Source organism: Trichechus manatus, unplaced genomic scaffold, assembly GCF_000243295.1.
Source record: "Trichechus manatus latirostris isolate Lorelei unplaced genomic scaffold, TriManLat1.0 scaffold00028, whole genome shotgun sequence".
Lineage (NCBI taxonomy): Eukaryota > Metazoa > Chordata > Mammalia > Sirenia > Trichechidae > Trichechus > Trichechus manatus.
In genome coordinates, this window is record NW_004443964.1 from 19,487,239 (window position 1) to 19,501,615 (window position 14,377).

General features: G+C 47.8%; 1 protein-coding gene across 1 annotated transcript; it reads right to left on the bottom strand.

The window, feature by feature from the left end:
- Window positions 1–1,717: 1,717 nt before the first annotated feature.
- Window positions 1,718–13,094, bottom strand: MYL4 (myosin light chain 4). The gene is made up of 7 exons (XM_004374246.1): window positions 12,994–13,094; window positions 12,591–12,756; window positions 9,687–9,714; window positions 4,932–5,081; window positions 2,944–3,117; window positions 2,333–2,410; window positions 1,718–1,752 (listed from the first exon to the last, which is right to left on the bottom strand). The coding sequence occupies exons 1-7, from the start codon at window positions 13,041–13,043 to the stop codon at window positions 1,724–1,726; spliced, it is 675 nt and encodes a 224-aa protein (XP_004374303.1). The 5' UTR covers window positions 13,044–13,094; the 3' UTR covers window positions 1,718–1,723.
- Window positions 13,095–14,377: the final 1,283 nt, after the last annotated feature.

The following is a 14,377-nucleotide window of genomic DNA, read 5'->3' on the forward strand; positions in this document are numbered from 1 at the left end:
ACTTCCTCAGCCAGAGAAGCTCTGTTCCCTTCTGCTTTATGCATTGGCTTCTCAAAGAAGTTAGTTTCAACAAAAGGCTATGTGGCTAAAATAGTTTGAAAACCACTGGATTCAATGATTCCTTCCCAACTGTATAAAGATCGGTGGTTTTATGATTCAACCAGTCGGCTCCCACTGCCTGAGCCTCTCCTCAAAGAAGAAAGAGTATGCATGGCCCTCAGTCTTATCTCCCCAACCAGACTGGAAATTCTGAGAAGACTGAATTTCAGTTCATGGTTTTCCGCTTCCTATGGCAGGCAGCTGTGGCTGGATTCATAGGAGATGTTCCAGCAAGTTCCTGTGGCTGGATGCCCTGACAGGGCAGCAGAAAAGCCATGAAGTAGAGAACAGTTCCTACTTCACATTGCAGGAGTTCTCAGGGGTGTAGGGACCCCCATACTGGGATGACCGGGTCCCTGACGTCCAGTGCAAGTTTTTCTGCTCGTGTGTGTGTGTCTTTAACTTCATCACATCATCTTTCTCCTTCTCCCCAGTTGCTCCTTTTCTTGTCTTTCTCTTTGCCCCACTTGCCTCTTCCCACTCCCCTGAAGTTCGTGACTCTGAACCTCTGGGGCCCTGAGCTGGCCTCCAGGTCTCTAGCCCCGGGTCTGCAGTAGAGGGTCAGTGAGATGTCCAGAACAAGCAGGGATGAAACAGGAACAAAGGACTTTGCACTCAGGGGAAGAGGCCCACATCAAAAAGCAAGGACCATTTGGGAATTCCCTAATTTGGCTCTTTGGTTTTCCTCTTCCTGTCTGCCACCTGGAGGCGAGATGAGTGGACAGTAAGCCTTAGAAGGAAATGAAACTCCTCCTGATTACAACTCCTCAAACTGCAGACCTTCCCAGAGCTCCCTGCTCATATATCTGACCCTACTTTTTCTAGATTCATAGGCTTTTGCCTTTGCCTCTCCAACTTCCAGTTACTACTCATTTCTCTGAGGAATAGACATGAGGCCTCAGGTGACACTATCACAAAAAAAAAAAAAAAAAAACAAACTCAGAGACAGGTGGGAACCAGGGAACTTGGCCCAGTTTTGGCTGGGATGTTTATTTACAGGAAGGGCTGTGAGGCATGGGGTCCTTGGGGCTGTGGTGCAGTGACAGGTCCGGGACTCGAGTTCCAGCTCAGTCACTCTGGGCCTCTTTCTAACTTACTCTAGGATGCTAAAGCCAAGGACCAGCCACCTGAAAGAAAGCACTAGATGGAAAGGGCATTTCACCCTCCCCTTCCCCAGCCCTTACCACAAACCCCATCTCCCTAGCAGGACAGCACCAAGCCCAGGGGGAGTGAGGAGGAACAGGGTCAAGAGCACAGGCCACAGACACTCTTGCAGTTGGGATCCTGCGTTCTCGCCCCCACGAGCCTGTACAGGAGGCCCAAGGCCTGAGGGAATGTCTTGCCTTAAGAAAACCTGGGAGAAGAAGTGACTGATGAGGGGGAAAACAGGGTGAAAAGGCAAGGGAGGGCAGGAGGCAGGTGGGAAGGGAATGAGGGGAGGTGTAGGGAGCAGTAAGGGTAGAGGAGAAATGATGAGGGGCCAGGCTGCTCTCATACGCTGATCCCATGCAGCTTCCTCTGACAGGGTCAGGACTGGAACAGACCTCTTGGGCATATGGTGGTGTTCCTAAGCTCCAGAAAGGACCAGGAAGGGAAGGCTGTACTCACCCTGGAGGAGTCTGCTTCACCCAGACATGATGTGCTTGACAAAGGCTAAGAAAGAAGATGAAAATCAGCTACTGGACTCGGCCCCCTCTGGGGGCTTTGTTTTCCTCTCAGCCCCTTACACCTCCCCTGTCCCCTCTATTGCCTGACTTCAGCCCTTCCAGCGACTTCTTCTCCAGACTGTGATTCTTTCTTCTGGTTGGGAAAAGGTAGAGGAAGGGAAGAGACCTAAACCCTGCTCTGTCTCCACTCTGTGTGCTGATACTCAACATAGACGAAGTGAGCTCCATTAACTCAGTTAGTCCCCACAACCTTGAGAAAGATGCCAGTATCACCCTCATTTTGTAGATGAGAAAATTGAGGCTATGAGAAAGTAAATGACTTGTTCAAGGTCATACAACTTGTATATCACAGAGCTGTCTCCAAATCTATGTACCTTTCATTCCATCATGATGCTCACTGTCAGGATGGAAAAGAACAACACCCATCAGGGGTCCACCAAACCCATCTGGTGCTCATATCCTACAGCTCCTGAACCTTCTACAGACCCACCCAGCCCAAAATGTACCTGCCTCCCCCCGACCCCACATCCGTCAAGTGCCCAGGAAGCAAGAGCATGACCTGATACCTTCGTAATTGATGCAGCCATTGGCATCCTCTTGCCCAGCTAACAGCTGCTCCACTTCAGCCTCGGTCAACTTCTCCCCTGGGTAGGGGGCAGAGAACTCTTTGTTACATATGGCAAAGGGAAAGCAGACAAAACCCAAGTACCTCCTCAAATCTGAAGGCCCAAGGCTCCCTGGGGCTGAGAAGTAGTTCATACCAAGCCTCCCCCAAAGGCTTTGGAGGGTAGAGCCAAGGGTCTCGGAGGCCCTGCCTTGTCCCTGAGGCCTTTTCCTCTGCCTTACATCCACCACAGGGTGAGCAGACCAGGACCCCAGAGCCCGAGACAAAGCCAAGGGCAGAACCCCGGTGTCCCACCTCCCAGGCCTCAGCACTAACCGCCTCCCGCCCTGCCAACCTGAGCCTGTGCTCCTCTCGTCTCCTAACCCTAGTACCTGCTGAGCAAACCCCGCTGGGGAAGGTTGTTCTTGCAGTCCCTCCAGCGAGACAGGATCAGGATGTAACTGACCCTCAGGATGCAGGGGCCTCCCATATATCCCCCAACATATGCCACCTAGGTGCTCTCATCCACCCACCCCTCCCCCTTGGGGTTCAGCCTCTGCCCAGCTGGTTTACCCAGGGTGGCCAGGACATGCCGAAGCTCAGCACCCATGACTGTGCCATTGCTCTCCTTGTCGAAAACACGCAGCCCCTCCACGAAGTCCTCGTAGGTGCCCTGCTCCTTGTTGCGGGAGATGTGCTGCAGGATGGGCAGGAATGTCTCGAAGTCCAGCATCTTGGCGTTCATCTCTTCAGGCACACACAGGCAGGGAGAGAGAAAGCAATGTGAGCAGAAGGGCCTTACCCACCTCTGCCAGGTCAGACCCAGCCCTGCAAGCTGGCAACATCCAGGCCTTAGACTGCAGCTGCTTCTGGGTGATCCCAGAGGACACAGAGTCCATGAGGAGAGGTCGGTGGCCGACACTGGGATACCCTCTTCTCTGTGAAAGGACTAGGCCAAAGGGAAAAAGAACTGTGGTTCATCCCAGAACTGTGAGCTCAGGTGGCCAGCTAGGCCGAAGAGCTGAGGGTGGCAGCAGGGGCATTTCGAGGAGCCCAAAGGGCCTCACAGCCCAGGCCTCACATTCACAATTGAGACCTCCGATATGTGACAGATATATGGTCACAGAAGTAAACTGACAGGATCAAAAAAAGAAATTTCTGCATAACTGCATTTGGGTCTCAGTACTAGACCACACTGCCTAGAGTTACTCTGAGTCATCATCTTTCTAAATCTGCAATTATCTTATGAACAGCACACTTCTTCCACATTGTAGTGTGTTAAAAAGCCTTAATTTAGTAGATGTAAACATTTTCGGATACTACAGATTTTGGCATTTCTTTCTTTTTTTAACAATCAGGTTGTTGCTGTTGTTGTTCTTGGTTACTGTCAAGTAGATTCCGACTCATGGCGACCCCATGAGTGCCAGAGCAGAACTGCTCCACAGGATTTTCAAGGTGTGATCTTTTGGAAGCAATCACTAGGCCTGTCTTCTGAGGCGCCTTGCAGTGGGTTTGAACCACCAACCTTTCAGTTATTAGTCAAGCACTTAATTGTTTGTGCCACCCAGGGAACCAAACAACCCAGAAACCCCCCAAAATGGAAGTGGCCCAGATATCTCTGAAGCCCTGCTGACATGGGTAAGCTCCTAGCCCTCTGGCCCTTTCCTGCCCACATCCTTAACCCCCGCAATGGTATCTTTAGCTAGAAGAGGAGAAAGAGCCAGAACAAAGGAAGAAGGAGGGAGGACAAAGATGGGGCCCAGGAAGCCCCTAGAGACATCCACCCTTGCTGGGAGGCTGCTGCCCAAGGCTGCCTGGCCCCGCCTAGTGCCTACACCTTTGAGGATGAGAAGGACATGTGTGGCTTAGAGCAGCTGTTAACTTTTTTCCCCTGCTGCCACACACGAAAGGTAACATTCACAAATGGGACACTCTCCTTGCACAGTTCCCAGGATGCTAGCTATCAAGGCACCACGTTCTATACTATTCTAACCTATTGAAGTACAAATGAGTGAGTGAAACAGGCATCACTACAGAGTGAGTCTTGAATCTGCTCTAATTTACATAAAATAAATAAATTTCAAACTTTGGTGCTATAACCATTATTAAAAACAAATTATTTGTGATACAACTCATAATGGTCACACAACACTGCAGTGCTATGACACCTCCACTGAGGGCTCCTGGGCTGTGGAGAGCAGGCAGGGGTTTAATTATCAAATTCCCACCCACCCTTCCTGCCTGCTGCATCCCTGGCATCCTGAGGAGTCAGGGGAAGAGACAGAAGCAATAAAATGTAGCTCCTTCCCTCCAGAAGCCCCCAGCTTCATGGAGGAAGCAAGAACAAGCCCAGGCTACATTCTTCAAGGGTCAAATAAGTGCCAGGAGCTGCTAGATGGATTGTCTCAGTGGGACGAGGATAACTTAGGGAGGCAAGGCTGATCCTGGAGGGCTAAAGGGGGAGAAGAGAGAGAGCAGTTGACAGGAGATAGGGCTGGGCTAGGAGCCCAGGGGCTGTGAGCAGGCACCAGAGGAGGTCACTCGCTTGGGCCCATGCTGACCTTCAGGCTTGGGCTTGCCCAGGACACGCAGCACCTCAGCGTTGGTGGGGTTCTGGCCCAGGGCCCTCAGCACATCCCCACACTGCCCATAGGTGATCTTCATCTCTCCAGTCGGGGTCCGGTCAAACAATGAGAAAGCCTCTTTGAACTCTGCAGAGAGAAGACCCAGCTGCAGGCCCCTGGACCAAGTAAAGGCAGTGGCTTGGTGCCGATTAGCCTCCACCAGGGCTGAGTAGCGGGTCAACACAGTTGTCAAAATATTGCAATACTTCCCCTCCACCACCCATCCTAGTCTCTCCCTGGAACCTGCCTTCACTCCATCTTCTGATAACCAAAGACACAGCCTGGCCCCACAAGGGCTGTCACGCGTGCTCCAGCACTGGGCCTCTCTGGTATCTCTTCTGATCAGTCAGTTGTTAGATAATTTGAATGTCTCCTCTGCTTCCACCACCCCTCCCCATCTACCCATCCGTCCCTGGTGCAGGTGAGGTTCCTGACTGCTAAAAATGGCAGAAAGTGAAAACAGCTCTGGACTGGGAGTCAGGGGCCTTGGGTTCTCATCTTAGCACTGCCACAATGAGATGCCACTCCTTGTGCACACGCAGGAAGTAACAACTCCACTCCATCCACCCCTCTGAGTTACTGTGTCAAAGGAGGTGGCAGTATATGGAAGCACCTTGCAAAGTGATATGACCGGTTCGAATTCAGTTACTATCAGTACTGCCTGTTCCAGGCTAAAAGATGATGGCACCTTGGAGCCAGACCACCCCAGCTCTGCCACTGACACATATGTGACCTTGGGCAGACTATTAACCTCACTGTAAGTGGGGATGCAACATCCACCTGCGCTGGTTGTTGGGGAGAGTACACAGTGGGCCAAGCACAGTGTCTAGCATGTGCTAAGGGAATCAAACAAATCAACTAGTTATTATATTTACTAGTTCTGGAGCCAGCTCAGAACTATAGGGACTGGATTCCCTGGAGGCACCAGGGCAGGTGTCCAAGGAGCAAGGCCAAATTAAGGCACCGCTGGGCCCTTTGCGAAGAACTTTGGTTCCTCATTATATTGGACTCAACCAATTCATTATTGGGGATAATTTAGACTGCAGTGGCACTGAAGTTACCTTATGCTATTCACAAAGAAGTGATTCACTAAGCAGATTAACAGTATAAATCAAAGAAGAATGTGTGAACTACATAGGAGAAAAGCTGTTTTTAAGCTTCTACAAGTACTTTAGAAACACTTATTTACTTAGAGGCTGTATATGGACTATTTACAAATCTTTCCACATTATCAAAGCAGGTTCCCCCAAGACTCCTACTTGCAACTCTTTACTAGGCTTTGTACATATTTAAAAGATATAAAACTGGATGTCTTTCACATTACTGAATAATTGAGTTCAAATTCCACTTCCATTGTTTACTAGCTGTGTGGCCTTGGACAAGTAAATATTTAACCTCTCTAAACCTCTTCTCCTCCATATACGGCACCTACCTCATAGGATCCTGGTGAGAATTCAGTACAACAATGCATGTAAAAACCTTAACACAATGTCTGGCCCGTAGAAAATGCTCAAAAACAAAAAAAAAATGCTGTTATTATTATCTTACTGAGTTTAGTCCCAATTTTACCACTTGACTATGGAATCTGGGCCAAGCCACTCACCCTCATTGAACCTTGGTTTTCTCCTCTGTAAAAAGGGAATAACACCTACTGCTCAGCCTTGTTATAAGGATTTCTTTCTTTTTAACTTTTAAAAACAATTAGCACCATATCTGGCACAAATTCAATGTTCATAAATATATTTTGTTAGTTGAATCTGAACTCAGACTTTTTGATCTTCTCCTAGTTCATTCAGAAGAGTGAGGTTAGATTTAATAAAAGAGAGAAGTTTCCTCATAAAAAAAGATACAATGATGCTTAATAGGAGAGTGGAACATGGGGAGGAGGAGTAACAATAACAATGACCTGAGATTTGAGCACTTACAGTGGGCTAGGCTCTAAGCTGATAATTTTGCATGGTCTATCTCATTAAATTTTATAATAATCTTATGCTATAGGTATTATTCTCCACATTTACAGGCCAATACAGATGTGACTACTACCAAAAAGAAACTATGTTCCCAAATGAAATGGTGGGGAGGAAGAAAGAGGAGGAAGTAACCAGCTGTACCTGCTAATGCTCCAACCTATTACCCAGCCTGCTTGGAAGCCTGGTATGTGCATGTCATGGATTAAATTGTGCCCCCCAAAAATATGTGTCAACTTGATTAGGCCATGATTCCCAGTATCGTATGACTGTCTACCATTTTGTCATCTGATGTGATTTCCCTATGTGTTGTAAATCCTGTCACTATGATCACTGTGATGTTAATGAAATGGATTAGTGGCAGTTATGTTGATGAGATCTACAAGATTAGATAATGTCTTAAGCAAATCTCTTTAGAGATATAAAAGAGAGAAGTGAGTGGGGGGTACCTCCTACCACCAAGAAAGCTGTGCCTGGAACAGAGCATGTCCTTTGGACCTGAGGTTCCTGCACAGAGATGCTCCCAGACCAAGGGAAGTCTGACACATCACAAGGACCTTCCTCCAGAGCCGACAGAGAGGGGAAGCCTTCCCCTGGAGCCGGCACCCTGAATTCAAACTTCCAGCCTACTGGACTGTGAGAGAATAAACTTCTCTGTTTAAGCCATCCACTTGTGGTATTTCTATTATAGCAGCACTAGATGACCAAGACAGTGCATAAACCAAACACTGAAGTTTAAGATTTTTAAAATTAAAAAAAAAAAAATTGTTATAAGACCACTATTATAAGAACTCAAGAAAAGGTTTAAACACAGAAGAAAACATTCTTTGATGGTTACGAGCATAGGGAGGGAGGGTGAGGGTTATTTACTAACTAGATAGTAGATAAGAATTATCTTAGATGAAGGGAAGGACAGCACACACTACAGGGGAAGTCAGCACAACTGGACTAAACCAAAGCTAAGAAGCTTCCTGAATACAATCAAACACTTTGAGGGACACAGTAGCAGGGGTAGGGATCTGGGGACCATGCTTTCAGGGGACATCTAGGTCAATTGGTATAACAAAGTTTATTAAGAAAATGGTCTGCATCCTACTTTGGTGAGTGGCGTCTGGGGTCTTAAAAGCTTGCAAGTGGCCATCTAAGATGCATCAATTGGTCCCAACCACCTGAAGTAAAGGAGAATGAAGAACACCAAGGACACAAGGAAAGTAGTAGCCCAAGAGACAGAAAGGGCCACATAAACCAGAGACTTCATCAGCCTGATACCAGAAGAACTAGATGCTGCCCGGCTAACACCAATGATCACCCTGACAGGGAACACAACGTCCCGGATGGAGCAGAAGAAAGGTGGGGTAAAGAACTCAAATTCTAGTAAGAAGACCAGACTTAATGGTCTGACTTAGACTTGAGGAACCCCAGAAAGCATGGCCCCTAGATTCTCTATCAGCCCAGAACTAAAACAATTTCCAAGGCCGACTCTTCAGACAGGGACTGGACTGGACTGTGGGACGTAAAGTGATACTCATGAGGAGCGTGCCTCTTAGCTCAAGTAGATACAAGAGATTAAAAGGGCAGCTTCTGTCCAGAGGTGAGATGGGAAGGCAGAGAGGGTTAGGAGGTGGTTGAATGGACATGGGGAACCAGGGCTGGAAAGGAGAAGTGTGCTGTCACGGTATGGGGAGAGCAATTAGGGTCACATAAAAATGTATGTATAGATTTTCATATGGGAAAAAAAAATTGCCATCAAGTCGATTCCAACTCATAGTGACCCCATGTGTTACAGAGTAGAACTGCACTCCATAGGGTTTTTGTGGCTGTGACCTTTTGGAAATAGGTCGCCAGGCCTGTCTTTCAAAGAACCTCTGGGTGGGTTTAAACTGCCAACCTTTCAGTTAGTAGTCGAGCACTTAACCGTTTGCACCAACCAGGCAGCCTTAAGATTACTACTAGGAAAAAAAAAGTCAGTGTGATCCTGAAGGGTATTATAGGAAACATGATATTCATGGACCCCAAAGAAGCCTTTCCTCAAGAGTCTGCAGTAGTCATCTGCTTATAGGGCAATGAGTCTAGTGGTGGTCAACACCTTTCTAGAAAGATACGGAAATCTAAAGAGGGAGCAGAGAAGCAAGTCAAAAGTTAGAAGCTAGCTCCCATGAGAAGAAAGTACAGAAGAAACTGGAGCCATATTGCCTGGAGAATCTAAAGTTAAGAAGTGATTTGATAACGAATGGATGGCAGATATGTAGAGGATGCCGAGTACAGTCACAGAATTTCTGAATTGAAAGAACCAAACACCTTTGCTTTGCAAACAAGAAAATTAAGGTTTAAAGAAGTTAAGCGACTTGCCCAAAGTCTCATGGGCAGAGAGTGGCAGAATTAGGGCTAATACCAAAGTCTCCTGATTCCCAAATAGCGTTCTTTCCACCGAGTTTGAATCCTGGCTCTACCACTGACTGCCTGTGTGAGACTGGGTAAGCCTCCCAACCTCTCTATGCCTTAATTTTCTTACCTGTAAAATAGGGGTGGTAATAGTCCCTATCTCACAGGGTTGTTGTCAGAATTAAATGAGTTAATCCATGTAAAGGGCTTAAGACTGTGCCTAGCACGTAACCGGTGCTCAATACAGGTTTGTTGTGATTATGACTGTGATGACTACTACTACTCCTCCAGAAAAGCGGAATAGAGAGGGTGGGTGAGGGGAGGTGGGATTGTTAGTACTCACCTTCAATCTGGTCAGCAGAGAAGTCTATCTGTAGGGAAGGAAAACACAGGGGTGAGGGCTGGGGCTGCTAATGGCTTCTACAGAGAAGCAGAAGCGGCTTCTACCGCAATCTGGATCATCTCCAGCAGGAGGCTCCAAACTAAGTGTAAAACACCAATCTACTAACAGGCTTTAAAATAATACAGCCTCCAGAGTTCCCTCAATACTACTTGTTAAGTGATGGCTCTGGGCAAAAAAGGAAGAGGAAAAAGAGAAATACCCTACTTGGATAATTCTAGAACCTACACCGACTCCCTGTTATAATTCATTCCGATCCAATGTAAATTCCTCATCCCAGCCAACCATAAACACTCACTTTCACCCCTTCAGTCTCTCCTAACTCCACAATCCTCCAACCTCCTTGTGCCTTTGCACCCACCACATGCCACCCTTAGACTCCTTTTTCTACTTGATGCTGATTTTAAATCCACCTCCTTTAATTAAGCCTTCCCTCACCCCCTATTCCACTCTGACCCTTCCTTCAGCACAAGTCCCTTTCAGGCACTCTGGGACGGCAAGGGTACATCGTATGGGCCCTCAATGCTTCATAATTTTTTCTAGTTGTGCCTTTATGTATGCCCTGTCTCCCTGAAGCCAGGGATTTTTGAAGGCAGGGATTTTTGTCACTGTACTTTCATCCATGGCACATAGTAGGCACTCAATAAATAATTGCTGAATGAAGGAATACGTTTTGGACTTCTCCCCATAATGCATAATAATTCAATGCTGAATACAGAAGAGTTAAGTGGGAGGCTCTGAAAATGAATGACATAAATAAAGAATGAACAAATGTGAATCATCCTTTCAATTTAGGATCTTATATTTTACTTTATTGTCCTTATCCCCTCTCCCACACCAGTTCTTTCTTCACTGAGCATCCATCCTGGAGCATCTTCTTCTGTACCACCATTCCTAGTCCTAATTCTGCTGCTTGTCCTGTGTCCATCTCATCTCCTCATCTCCCAGAACTGTCCTCTGTTAATGAGGACCCTGGAGGTGGCTGGCATGGGCTAGGAGAGTGGGAGAAAGATGCCCATCCTAGGTTGGGAAGGAAATTAGCTGTGCCCAGGAGTGGACTCTACTGAAGAAGTGGGGGCAAGGAAGTTAAACGAAAACCCTAAGTAAATGGGGTAAAGAATGCTTTGCATAAACTCTCTCAGGAAAAGGTGTAGTTTGCCTTACTTTGCAATGCTTTAAGCCCCAGGAGTAAACACAGGAAATTAGTATAAAGAAACATAAAATCAGAACATATGGTCATAACCACACATGTTGAGTTTAAATTCACTTTTGTTCTATCTTTGAGCAAAGAATCTTCTGAGCAAAGAATCTTCTGAGCAAAGGAACTGGGTAAATGTAATCATGCCTTCATGAAAGGTACCTTTAAAAAAACAACAACAATAACAACCTCCAATCCCCAGGACTGGAAGACCCAGACATGGCAAAGAGGATTACAACAGGGATGAGAAATTGGGGAAGTGGCTGTCCCTCTGGAGTGGTGCTTAATCAGAGCAAATCAGAACTAAAACCTAGGAAGGACTCTGAGAGGGGGAGACAGTCAGCTTTACCTGCCAGGCTCTGCCCAAAGAGGGAGTGATATACGACCTAGGAAAGCCTTCAGGTACTTTCAAGGTCACTATGCCTCAGTTTCCCCAGAGTGGGCCATAACCAAGCAACTGGTTGGGCAAGAGATGGGACAACTGCCTCTATCTCTTGGCCAAGTCAGCTTTGCTTAACTCCTGTTGCTTGTAGGGGATTACCATGGCTCAACCCCAGGTCCCCTGGCACAACAATCACATAGTCCCTAGCAGGGCTGCAAGGAGGGTCATACAATTAGAGCCCTAGGTTTTCATTTCCCTGTCTACCTATCATAGGACCTCGTCCTGGGCTCTTACTTTTACCTCATTCTCCACCACCCTAGCCCTGCTCCAAGGCAGAGATCCCCAAGGGCTGACCACTCCCAACCTGTTATTAATAGCTGTTCATACTGGTAGCCACTTGACCTCTTACATTCTGGTGCCAAGGATTAAAATGGTTTCACTCTCTAGAGGCCTCTGTGCCCCCTTGATCCACCCCTCCTAGTTCCATTCCTTCAGCAGCTGGGCCAGATAGCTGGGAGGCCTAAAATGACTCAGTCAGCTCCAGGAAGAGGAACACTCTAGTGTGAGGGGAGCAGGGTGGAGCAGAGAGGGACTGGAACTGGGGAGGCAGAGGGAACAAAGCCCAGCTCCCTCACTAGGTTAGAGAAAGGCCCTGGGATGAAGCCAGTCCTCTGCATACTCCAGGTGGGAGCCCAGGCTGAGGCCACAGAAGGAGGGGCCCACCTGGGTAAGGAAAGAGGAGAAGAGAGAAGCAGGCTCCTCTCACCTTATCTACAGCCACTCCCATCTCCCGGCCCCAGTACACAGGGTGCATGCTCCTTGAGCTCCAGTTCTGCTTACATCACTTAGTCCACGTTACACTGCCAGTTACCATTACATGCTTCTTCTTCATAAACATATCACAAGACCACTGAGGAAAAAGTCTCTTTTACTTCGCTATGGTGGACCCCACATTGCCTTAAAAAAGGTTGGATGGTTGGTTGGTTCCACCTGTCCACCATTTCCAACTCCGCTGAGCAAATTTGGGGTAATGAGCAGAACTTTCTAAGACAAAGCAGCAACCTGTTCTTGAGGGAAAAGTCCTATACCCTGAAATACCCCTCACCAGCCCCATACCCACTCCACTGCCCCGTGGGACTGTAATCTGGACCACGGACACATAATCCTCATCCCAGCCCAGCCGACATCAATCCAAGTAGATCTCTAGCCTCCAGGGCAAATAGGATCCTGAATGCCATCCCTACTTCCCTCCTGGTGGCTCACTCACCTTTACACTCTTGGGGTCAAAGGCAGGTTCCTTTGGTGGCTCAGGGGCTGGGGCTGGGGCTGGGGCCGGGGCTGGGGCCGGGGCTGGGGCCTTGGTCGCCTCCTTCTTAGGCTCAGGCTTCTTGGGAGGCATGTTGTCTTGTTCGGCTCTTTGGTGGAAGTGGGACCTAAGGAAGGAGCAAGAGATGCAGTGCCTGGAAGACAAGACAGGAGACTGGGCCTCCTGCCTCCCTTTTATCCTGGGCAGGAGCCCCCACAGAGGGGCTGGGTGAGAGCAAGAGCAACTGCTGCTGACTATAAAAGGAAGAAACAGCAGCAGGGGACAGCTGACAACTGTGTATTGTCACTGGGTTTGGGGCTCCCAGCCCCCCTCCCCCACACCCCACATTCCTCACAGCCTCTACCTCTGGGACACGCTGACCCCTTCCTGCCAACTGGTAGACACTACACCCATAGGGGCCAGGAAAACAGACCCTCTAAAAAATGCCAGAGTCTAGCCAGAGAGATGAGCTGACTTGAGCAGTTGATAACCCTCACACAAAGCCCAGGGGAGGGTGAGGCTTTTTTTAGCCCCTCCTGAGCAGAGGCAGCCCACTGCACATTCCTTTTAAGCCGAGGTCCTTTAAGCTGAGATGTACTCTGGGCCCTCAGCTCTGTCCTAAGGCTCAGCTCTCCAGCCAGGAGCCCTGGAGCAACAGCTGGTCTGGCCAACCCAGTTGTGCCACTTCCCAGGGTGAAATCCACCATTTTCCAGAGCAGGCATCCCAGAAACTCCAGACCTCAAATCTCTAGGTCTGCGGCCCCCTCCCCTCCCCGCCCCCCCCGCACCCAGCCTCAATCATTCAACAAGTGTTGAGCACTTAACATGTGCCTAGCTGGGCCTGAGCGATTCCTGGTAGCGCAATGGTTAAGTACTTAGCTGCTAACTGAAAGGTTCGAACTCACCTAGCGCCTCTGTGGAAGAAAGACCTGACGATCTGCTTCTGTAAAGATTACAGCCGAGAAAACCCAATGGGGCAATTCTACTCTGTCAGGTAGGGTTGAGCAACAGGGGGGGCCGGGTGAGAAACAGAGAGTTGATGGGCCAGAGGGTCAGAAAACTTGCGATCTGGTTTTTAACCTACCTCAACTTACTCTGTACCCCCTGTATTCTGTATGTGTGTAGTGCTTACTATGTACCGACCAAAAACAAAAAACCAAACCCGTTGCCGTCAATTCGATTCCGATTCATAGCGACCCTGTGTAGGGTTTCCAGGAGCGGCTGTGGATTCAAACTGCCAACCTTTTGGTTAGCAGCCAAACGCTTAACTGTTGTGCCACTGTTAAGAGCTATTTCTATAGTAGCTTATTAAATCTTCACCACAATCCTATAAGGCAGATAATTTTATTACTCCCGTTTTATACACGGGGAGACTGAGGCTAAAAAGTTTAATTTGGCCGAGGCCACTCAGTTAAGTAGCTCCGAGCTGAGATTAGAACCAGGTGTATCTGATTTTAAAATTTATGTTTGAATAATTTATACCATAATCCTATTTTTTGGAAAAAAATCGGAATTGACTCGAGGGCAATAAATTTTTTGTTTGTTTGTTTTGGTTTTATGTTCATCAAAAAGGTCAGGATGGATACACGCTTACACACTGAACTGTTAACAGAAGACACCCTGGGGACCGAGGGGTTGAGGGCAAAAGGATGGCAACAATTTTCTTTTCTTTTTAACTTTTTTCACTTCCTGTATTAATGGAAAATTTTATAACGAGCATGTATTGTTTCTGTTAAAAAAAAATTGAC